Source organism: Suncus etruscus, chromosome 7 (assembly GCF_024139225.1).
Source record: "Suncus etruscus isolate mSunEtr1 chromosome 7, mSunEtr1.pri.cur, whole genome shotgun sequence".
NCBI lineage: Eukaryota > Metazoa > Chordata > Mammalia > Eulipotyphla > Soricidae > Suncus > Suncus etruscus.
The window spans coordinates 119,587,192-119,597,768 of record NC_064854.1 but is presented as its reverse complement, the minus strand read 5'-3'; the positions used below and the strand labels follow the sequence as shown (position 1 = coordinate 119,597,768).

The 10,577-nt window shown below is 38.8% G+C and overlaps 1 protein-coding gene and 1 non-coding gene across 2 annotated transcripts; one reads left to right on the top strand and one right to left on the bottom strand.

Annotated features, from left to right (window-relative positions):
• Window positions 1-1,202: 1,202 nt before the first annotated feature.
• On the bottom strand, window positions 1,203-2,252 carry CCR3 (C-C motif chemokine receptor 3). The gene has a single exon (XM_049777683.1). It carries the CDS (start codon window positions 2,250-2,252, stop codon window positions 1,203-1,205), a length of 1,050 nt encoding a protein of 349 aa, XP_049633640.1.
• A 5,092-nt stretch (window positions 2,253-7,344) lies between these two features.
• On the top strand, window positions 7,345-7,447 carry LOC126015241 (U6 spliceosomal RNA). The gene has a single exon (XR_007498128.1). It is a non-coding gene; the product is annotated as a U6 spliceosomal RNA (small nuclear RNA).
• Window positions 7,448-10,577: the final 3,130 nt, after the last annotated feature.

Sequence of the window (10,577 nt, the reverse complement as noted above, 5' to 3'; positions counted from 1 at the left end):
AAAGAGCAAGCTAGACTTTGGTTTTTTATAAAATTGAGAAGTTTTTAATTGTCCATAGGTAACATACTCTCAAGGTTGATAACTCAAAAGGGTTCTGTTGCTTAAGTATACTTTAGTAGCTGCTGGAATTGTTTGTTCTTTTTTTTTTTAAGTCTTCCCTTTATCAGGGGTTTTTTGTAGATACAAGGCTGATTGGTTGGATACTTGAAACTGTTCATTTTATTTCCAAAAATAAAAACAAATGAACAGACACTGGTGTCTAAGAAGACAGTGCTTGTATATTTTAGAACTCTGAGAAGTTTCTATCACTGAAAACATGTATTTGCTCACATGAAATCCGATCATCAGGTATGAGTAGTTGTCATTCATGATTAAGACTATTCAGACCAGGGCTGGAGAGACAGCATGGAGATAAGGCATTTGCCTTTCGTGCAGAAGGTCGGTGGTTCAAATCCCGGCAACCCATATGGTCCCCAAGCCTGCCGGGGCAATTTCTGAGAGTGGAGCCAGGAGTGACCCAAAAACAAAAACAAAAACAAAAACAAAAAAAGAATACTCAGACCAATGTGACCTGCTGCTAGTAAGTTGCTTGAAGTACATATCATAAAATTAAAAAGAATGCTTTTTAAAAGCAAGGAAAGAGATACAAAGAAATAAAGTAATTGATTTATTGTAATTTCTGAACTTTTTTATTTATGGCAATACTAGCTAATGATAATTTTTAATTGCCTGTTCGTTTCAACCTATAGTAAGTAGCCAAGGTATGCTAAAACTACAAGTAACTGGAGCAGTAGCAATAGTACAACAGGTAAGGCACTTGTCTTGCATGCTGCCAATCTGGGTTTGATTCTTAGCACCCCAAATAGTCCTTTAAGTCCCTCCAGGGGTGATCCCTAGGCACAGAACTAGGAGTAAGTCCTGAGCAACATTGGATGTGGTCCCAAAATAAAGCAAAAAAACATGCAAGTAAAAAAAAAAAACACTTACTAGAACTAAGCAAAGCTCTGCTTTTCAAAGGTTTGAAGGTAACAGTCCATCTATGGCCCTCTGGCATTGACTTTGCCAACACTGTACATAAGATAGACACTGAAATTTCTTTAAGGGTTTCAGTATTGATGAAAGAAGGGTTGGTCGAGGCCAATGTGATTGACATGCTTTCGATTTTTCTGTCAGGTACATCTTTTGCAACTTCCTGATCTGATCTAAAAGGCAGCAGAGAGTTCCTGGTCCCCTGTGGATGGCGATATAGAGCTGGCTCTTTCTAGTTTCTCACTAGGAAGGAAGGGGAGGTATTTTCCTAGGTAGATCGCGATGTGCCTGTAGAAAAAGTGGCGAAGGTACTTCCGGAACCTCTCACCCACAAAGGCATAGATCACAGGGTTGACACAGCAGTGTGTATAGGCAATCACTTCGGTTACCTGCATGGCCAAGTCCAGTTGTTTGCTTCGTTCACAGCTGTCTTCAAAGAAGACAGATTGGTAAGCAGAGAGCAGAAGAACTAGGTTGTAGGGTGTCCAGAAAATAAAAAAGACCACCATGATGACAAAAATGAGCCGGATGGCCTTGTACTTCTTTTTTCCAGGGCATCTCAGTAGGGTTTTAATGATTCCTGCGTAGCAGAAAACCATGACTAGCACTGGCAGAGCAAGACCAAAGACATTCATTCTCAGAGCGTGGAAACGCTTCCAAGAATCTTCTTCATCCTTTGGGTAATCAGGGCTGCAGACAGATTGTCCAAAATCGTCTTGAGATTTGTGGAATATAAATTCAGGGAGGGCTGCTAGCCCAGCCAGGCACCAGGTGGATACACTGCTTATGATACCAAAAGTGACTGTTCGGGCCTGAAGGGCAAACACTGCATGGACAATGGCCAAGTACCTGTCTACAGTCAGCAAGATGATAAAAAAGATTTCACTATACAAACCCATGTAATAAAGCCCCGAAAGGAGTTTACACATATGATGACCAAAAACCCACTCATTCCATCTAACATAGTGAATCCCAAAAAGCAGAGTGAATAGAAAGAGCAAGTCAGAAATGGCCAAATTTAGCAGGAAGATATTGGTCATAATCCTAAGTCTCCTGTATTTTGTCAGGATCACCACCACAACTACATTGCCCAGCAAACCCACCACAAACACCAGGGAGTACAGTGGGGGCAGCAGCTTGGCCCCCAGATCTTTGATGTTGACTTTTTCACATGGTTCGGCCAACTTGTAGTCATAAGTTGTGGATCCAAAGTTCTCAGCCATTTCATATGATAGGCTGTCCTGTGATAGAAAACAAATGAAAATGGAAGAAGAATCCTAAATATTAGACATGGTCACACATAGCACATGGCTAGCATATCTTAGTTCATTTTAGCATTTTCAGAAGTTAAATATCTATATATTTGTTTCAACCTATAGTAACTAGCCAAGGTATGCTAAAAGTACAAGTAACTGGAGCAGTAGCAATAGTACAACAGGTAAGGTACTTGTCTCGCATGTAACCAATCGGGGTTGATTCTTAGGAAGTTGTAATTAGATTAATGCTGCTTATAATAGGGTTGGATAGATACAGTTACAAGGTTGCTCATGAGTTTCATTCATATAATGTTCCAATAGCATTACCTTCATCAGTCATGTTCCCCCCACCCCATGTCTCCAGTTTCCATCCAGTGTTTATGGCAGACATTTTTCTTCTCTCTCTCTCTCTCTCTCTCTCTCTCTCTCTCTCTCTCTCTCTCTCTCTCTCTCTCAACCACTTTACCTCCTATTATTACCCAGTTCTTGTCCAGAAACAATCATTTCCAACTATCATTGTCTTAGTGGTCCTTCTCCATCCTAACTATACCCCACCCTTGTGGCAAGCTTCTTACCATGGATCAGTCTTCCTGGCTCTTGTTTCTATTGTCTTTGTATATTATTTTCAGGCTCTGTTGTTGTTTTTATGTCCCACAAATGAGTCAACACTCTTTCTAATGTGCCAGACATTAATATGCCAGATACTGGTCCAGAAACGAAGGCACATCAGTGAATAGTTGATGGAGCATATTTTCTAGTTGATAAACATAAAAGAAATAATTAAAAATATCTCTCAGTTGTTTGAGTATTCTGGAATAAAACGAAGTAGGAAATATAGTAATAGAGTGGAGAAGGGGTTGGATCAATGAGCAGAGTCAGGAAATGGATGTTTCAGGCAGAGAAACAGCAGATGCAAATATCCTGCATTAGGACCTACCCTCTTAAATTGTGGATCATAGTCCTATATGGGAAGGCAAGACTTTTTAAAACTTTGTTTTAGAGGCTAGAGAGATAGTACAGTAGTTTAAGCACTTACCTTGAATGTGGTCAACCCTAGTTTAATTCCCAGCACCTCATCTGGTCCCCATAGCACTGGCAGGGGTGTTCCCTGAATGCAGGGCTAGGAGCAAGACCTGAGTACAATTGGTTGTAGTCACAAATGTTTTAAAATAAAGTCCTTTGTAATTGGCTATCAGCAAATGTTTGATTGGCATAATTGGCACACCTATTTTGTCTATGTATACAAAGTTGTGTTGAGGAGGACAAGAAAAAAGTATCGATTCTCAACAACATGGCCTGAGATAAGGAACAGCTGAGAAAAACTGGGAGCCACTGGGATTCTGTGGCCTACCTCTCATGGGTCATGTCCCAGTGATATACTATAGGGCAGCAAACCTAGCAAGGGACATGGGGTTATAGAGTTCCGTTGTAGACCTCAGACCAGAAATTTTTACATTGGATCAGACTGGACAAGAGACAAACAAAAAGAGAGTGATCTGCCATCAGGGAAGCACATCGAATCACTTATAATGTACAGTAAAATGTAACTGCATAAAAACTTGGAGCTATGTATGTAAATCTTTCATACAATACTTAAGTATTGGATTACTGGGTCCTACTCTACTCAGTATTCATACTCCACCCTAGGGTGTGTGATCTGGTAATTGGATTACTGAGTCCCTCCCTACTTGGTATTCCTTTTCCACCATAGATTGGTGGAAAGCCTGGGTTTCAGGAAGGCTGGAGCTCATTCTCTGGTCTTCTTCTACTAAGCTGCTTTCCTTCTTGAAGCAGAAGGCTTGTGTGGTGGGAATTCTGGCTTGAGTGTTGGAATTTCTGAACCTGTTCTCTCTTTTTTTAATTATCTTTATTTAAACACCGTGATTACAATATGATTGTAGTTGTATGATTTCAGTCATAGAAAGAACACCCCCCTTCATCAGTGCAACATTCCCACCACCAATGTCCCAAATCTTCCTCTTCCCCACCACACTCACACCTGTACTTGAGACAGGCTTTCTACTTCCCTCATTCATTCAGATTGTTAGGATAGTTCTCAATGTAGTTATTTCTCTAACTGCACTCATCACTCTTTGTGGTGAGCTTCATGTCATGAACTTCACCTTTCAGCCCTCATCTCTTTTGTCTCTGAGAATTATTGCAAAAATGTCTTTCATTTTTCTGAACCTGTTCTTGAACCCTTCCACTGTATGGATCATTTCCTGTGTTGGCATTTGCATCTAGACCTGTGTCTCTCTAGGTCCTTAGTTTTGGAGCCTGAGGTATCCCTTACACTTAAGGAATATTCCCTTACACGTTCAGGAATAAAACTTATTTTTGTGCTAATAGATTGACTATAGCAGTAGGACAAGTGGATAAAATGTATATAAATGCAGAAGATAGTGCCATAGGATTTGTTTCCAGATAGAATATCAATAAATAACAACTGGCCAAAGATGACCCCCAAGGATTTTGATCTGAACATCTGGAAGGAAGGAGTTTTTATTGAGCTATAGAAGAAGTGTTGGCATCTGTAAAATTATAGACACTTGTAAAATCAATGACTTACTGGTATGTCCAATGAAGAAGAGTTAGATTATCTATGAAAAACTTGCCAGGTTGATAGGTGATAGAATTATCATTTATAAATAAATTGAAAGGTGATTGAATTTATGACAAATGAATAAACACCAGAAATCAAGAAAAATTCTATTAGGGACTTTATTTTAGTCACTTAGGGTGCCACAAAATTTTCTCTTCACATAACCTATAATTAACATATCTACCAATTTATCTAATTTTACATAAGGAATGTTTTAGCTCTGTTGGTAGTTGTAAAGGTCAGGGCCACTTTGGGTGCTGCTCAGGGGCCACCAGAGTCATACCAGTAGAGTTTGGGAAACCATATAATGCTGAGAATTAAACGGAGTGCCTCACACATGCAAGGCACGTGCTCTGTCATTTGAGCCATATTCCCAGATGCAGCAAGGTGTTTTCTATTGTCATCATATTCTAATATTTTAGTGAACTAGAATTACATGCTAACCAATGATGCAGTTTTAAAAGTGGCCTGTGACTATCTAGAGCATTTTTCTAGATTAAACAAGAGGTTTAGTGTACACTTTGCCCAAGGGAAATATAGTCCTGAGAAATCTCTGCCATCAAAGATGAGTTGTAGTGGTGGGGTGTCTGAAAAGATACAGTGATACAGGGACTGCTGGGCGGGTGGGTGATAACAAAAGTTCTGGTTGTGTTGATAAATCAGAATCATATCCAGTTCCTAATTAACATAAAAGAAGGGTTTCAGAGGCAAATTCAACTACATTGAATTGGTTGTGCTTAAGTGAAATTATCCAATAAAACTGATGCTTAATGACCTTATGACTTGGGCACATCAAGCAGGGGTTGGGAGCTGCCTGCCAGGTTCATTGTAGGAGGGGATTCCTATTGTGAGAGGGAGGTTGAGTCTAAAAGCATCATCATGGAGGAAATACCACTGTCTAAGCAAGTGGAAACAGACACAAACAAATGGGATTACATTAAATTGAGAAGTTTCTCACTTTCAAGGAAACATTAACTAGGATTCAAAGGCTACCTATGGATTGGGAGATTCACTCAATACCCATCTGATAAAGGGCTACTATCTAAGATATATAAGATATGGGCAGAACTTAATAAGAAAAAAAATCTGGAGCCAGAGAAATAGCATATAGGTAGGGTGTTTGCCTTGCATGCATAGGATGGTGGTTTAAATCCTGGCATTCCATATGGTCCCCCGAGCCTGCCAGGAGTGATTTCCGAGTGTAGAGCTGGGAGCGGCTGGGTGTGATCCAAAAACCAATAAATAAATAAATAAATAAATAAATAAATAAATAAATAAATAAATAAATAAATAAATAATCTAAAAAAAACATCTTTTTGATGGGTCAAAAAATGGGAGAAGAAATGAACAGATATTTCCTCAAAGAAGAAATACAGATGTCCAAAAGGCACATGAAAAAATGCTCCACATCATTAATCATCAGGGAGATGCAAATCAAAACAATAATGAGGTATCATCTTACACCACAGAGACTAGCACACATAATAAAGAATAAGAACAACCAGATGTGGTGAGAAAGAAACTCTCATTCACTGCTAGTGAGAATGATGTCTAGTTTATCCTTTCTGGAAAACAATATGGATATTCCTTAAAAACTGGAAATTAAACTTCCTTATGATCCATCAATACTATCCTAGAGATATACTGTAGGAACGCAAAAACACAATTTAAAAATGTCCTCTGTACTCCTATGTTCAATGCAGCACTATTTATAATAGTTGAAATCTGGAAGCAACCCAGATGCCTGACAACAAATGAGTAAAGAAACTGTGGTATATCTACACAATGGAATACTTTGCAGACATTAGGAAAAATTAAGTCATGAAATTTGCTTATATATGGATGGACATGGAGTATTATGCTGAGTGAAATGAGTCAGAGGGAGAAAGATAAACAGAATAATCTAACTCATCTGTGGAATATAAAGAAAGTAAAATATAGAGTGGGGGTGATACCCAGAGATGAGGGTTTGAAGGACCAGTCCATGGTAAAAAGTTTGCCACAAAGAGCAGAGAGTGCAGAGTAGAGAAAGGTTTATTTTGAAAGTGACATGCATGGCACCTCTGCATTAACAGTGCAAACCACAATGACAAAAAAAAAAAAAAAAAGAAAAGAGAGAGAGAGTGAAGTAAAATGCCTGCCCCAGAGGCAGGCAGGGGAGAATGGGTGGGAGGGAAGAGGACATCAGGGAGGGTGAGAGGGAAATTGTTGACACTGGAGGTGGGAAATGCGCACTGGTGAAGGTTGTATGACTATAACTCGATCATGAACAACTTTATCTGTGGAAAAAATTGTATGAACAACCTTGTAACCATGATTAGAATGTGTTTAATAAAAATAAAAAATAATAAACATAAGAGATTAAAAATAAAAGAGAAAGATGATGGCAGTAAGCTCTGTATTAATGCACCACAACCAAGCATGTACAACTCCAATAAAAAAATAATAAATGCATGCTTGCTTAGGCAGCACAGATACTAAAATTGGAATGATACAGAAAAGATTAGCATGGCCCCTGCGCAAGGATGACAGGCAAATTCGTGAAGCATTCCATATTTAAAACAAACAAACAAATGCTTCTTTTTTTTCTGGCTACACACAGAATCAAGTGGTAACCTTATCAATCTCCAGGTCAGCCATATTCCTGAAGCAGTTAAACAAGTCATTTGAGGCACGACTTGGAATTTTGTGGTTCTTAGAGCTCTGTAGGTGATTTTCATGTGCAGCATTAGGTTGATAACTATACTGTCTGAGAGACATGAAGGCCCTCAAATTTTTAAGTCTCTGTTTTCTATCCCTGAATTATATTCCCTGCAACATCTTAACACTTAGGTGGTAAGAAAATGAGACGTTTGGGGACAGCAGAAAAGAGTATCTGGGGACTGAGAATAGCTCAGTGGCAGAAACAAAAACAAGCAAACAAAAAATCTGTCTTGAAAATGAGAAGCCATGCGTTTGATCCCCAGTGTCACCCACACATGCTGAGTCCCATCACTGTGTCTCTGGTATTTGGAATCCTTGGGATCATAGTGGAGTGATCCCCACCAGCACGAAAACATCTGGTGAGCACTACAATCAAGCATGCAACAGCAACTACCACAAAGGGAAGGAAATTGTGGTAGAGAGAACATTTTCAGTTACAAGCTCTGTAGAAGCAAACATTGTGACATAGGAATTCAACAACTAATTTAATCTAATCTATATTAATAAAAATTGCGGAACAAAGGAAATGTATGTACTTTATTCTCCATCTACCTTTCCGCTCAGCTAGTCTTTTATTTATACATCTAATAATCTATCCATCTGGATATTCACATTGCTTCCCAACTATTCAGTTAAGGGAGATCTCATTTTACTTTATTTCCCCAGCCTGGAATAATCAGGAATATTTTATTTCTATTGTAGCACTTGCCAATAGAACTTTAACAAAATGTTCCATGACTATGCTGTGTGCTGAGTAGGAGTCACTAGCTATGTGACTGTTTTGCATTTGAAATGTCACTAGTGGGGCCGGCGAGGTGGCGCTAGAGGTAAGCTTGCTTGCAAGCGCGAGCCAAGAAAGGACCGAGGTTCGATCCCCCCAGCGTCTCATATGGTCCCCCCAAGCCAGGGGCAATTTCTGAGTGCTTATCCAGGAGTAACCCCTGAGCATCAAACGGGTGTGGCCCCCAAAAATAAAATAAAATAAAATAATAAAATAAAAAGAAATATCACTAGTGCTGTTAGAAACTAGACTTTTTATAGTACTTAAATTTATTTAAGTTTAAGTAACCACCGTATTGAACAGTATAAAAATAGTGTCTTGTGCCAGATAAGTAAAAACTGTTTAAAAAGTACTTATGAAATGAATGGAAAGATTCTGTTTTTTAAGAATAGTTTTTAGAGAAACATTTTTTAAACTTTCTTGATTGATTGATTGATTAATTGATTGGTTTTTGGACCACACCCAGAGGTGCTCAGGGGTCACAACTGGCTCTCCACTCAGAAATCACCCCCGATAGGCTGGGGGAATCATAAGGAATGCCGGGAATTGAACCGGGTCTTTCCTGGGTTGGCCTCATGCAAGGCAAATGCCCTACACCTATGCTATCTCTTTGCCTCCAGTTTTTAGAGAACATTTAAAAAATAATTTTTACTTTGTTTTTTAATGTCCAGCCTAAATGTTTGAAATCTCATGTTCTCTCCATATTTTAAGAGGAATATCATTGCAAATCTGGAGTACACGTGTATGGAAACATCAGTCATAGCTGCACAATTTAGAATGTTCTGTATGAATCATTTTAGTTTCTTCATCTTGTGTGCCAGTATTTGTATGCCTTTAGTCTATGTTGCACTGGTGAAGGGGGGTGTTCTTTACATGACTGAAACCCAACCACAATCATGTTTGTAATCGAGATGTTTAAATAAAATATTAAAAAAATTAAAGAATGTGTAATTAGGGCCGGGAGAGATAGCACAGCAGTGTTTGCCTTGCAAGCAGCCGATCCAGGACCAAAGGTGGTTGGTTGGAATCCCGGCATCCCACATGGTCCCCCGTGCCTGCCAGGAGCTATTTCTGAGTAGACAGCCAGGAGTAACCCCTGAGCACCACTGGGTGTGGCCCAAAAACCAAAAAAAAAAAAAAAAAAAAAAAAGAATGTGTAACTAGTAAAAAAAAAAAAAAAAAACGTTTTTCATTAAAGAATTGAATTAGGCAGTATTTTAGATGGAAAGTTTAATAATGGAATCACTTTGCCTATAGAAAGAAGGGTACACTTTCAAGAGAAAATAAGCGGTGGCATTGGAGTAGACTACATTCAGAATAATGCAGAGAAGAATTTTTCCGAGAAATAATGGAAACTGGCTTCCCATATGAGCTGCTTTGTGAGTCAATAAGTTTCTTCTTTGAACTGCTCAAGCTTCAACCAAGAATAAATGCAACCATCATGCCAGGTGCAGACAATCCTGCACCCATATTTTAGAACATCATATGATCTTCCATGACTGCCAATTATCATTATTAGTTCTCAAGACAATGAGTATCCTTAGAGAGTGGACAGTTCCTTTAAGTGATTTCGTTTCATCCACCTACCATGTGATTTGGGCTATTTTTTTTTTTTTTTTACCAACTTCCTCATCCAAAGATCAAATTACTTTTGGGGTTTTTAAGCAGATGTCCCAAACTAAAAATATGTCTGGTTTTTAGTCTCTGTAGACAGATGTTGGTTGAAAGAGAGGATCATGAAAAACATATTTGCACAGGGAAGGGGACGCCTTTGCATATGGAATACGTAATTGGGTATTCGGCATGACCAGTGGGTTCAGCCTTCCCTTCTGTGCTTAAAGAGAGATTTCTGCCACTATTTTTTGTTTGTTTGTTTAGGGACCACATCCTACTGTGCTCACAGCTTACTCTTAGCTCTGCACTCAGGGCTTGGGGGACCAGATAGGGTTCTAGGGATTAAACCTGGATTATGTGGGTGAAGTCAAGCACCCAACCTACTGCACTATCTGTCCAGCACCTATTCCTGCCACTTTCCCAGGCACCATGTTTGTGATCCTTATCACTCTTGTATATATTTTTTCATTCTGATATTTTAAATTTTATATAGTGTATCTAGTTTCATGTCAAAACTTATTCTAAAATACTTTTAACAACTACTGATAATTGTAGCAGTAGCTACGATACTTCTATTTAATCATTGAAGTTG

Excerpts from the sequence above, each read along its gene's own strand:
- CCR3 (XM_049777683.1), bottom strand. The coding sequence starts at position 2,252 with ATGGCTGAGAACTTTGGATCCACAACTTATGACTACAAGTTGGCCGAA.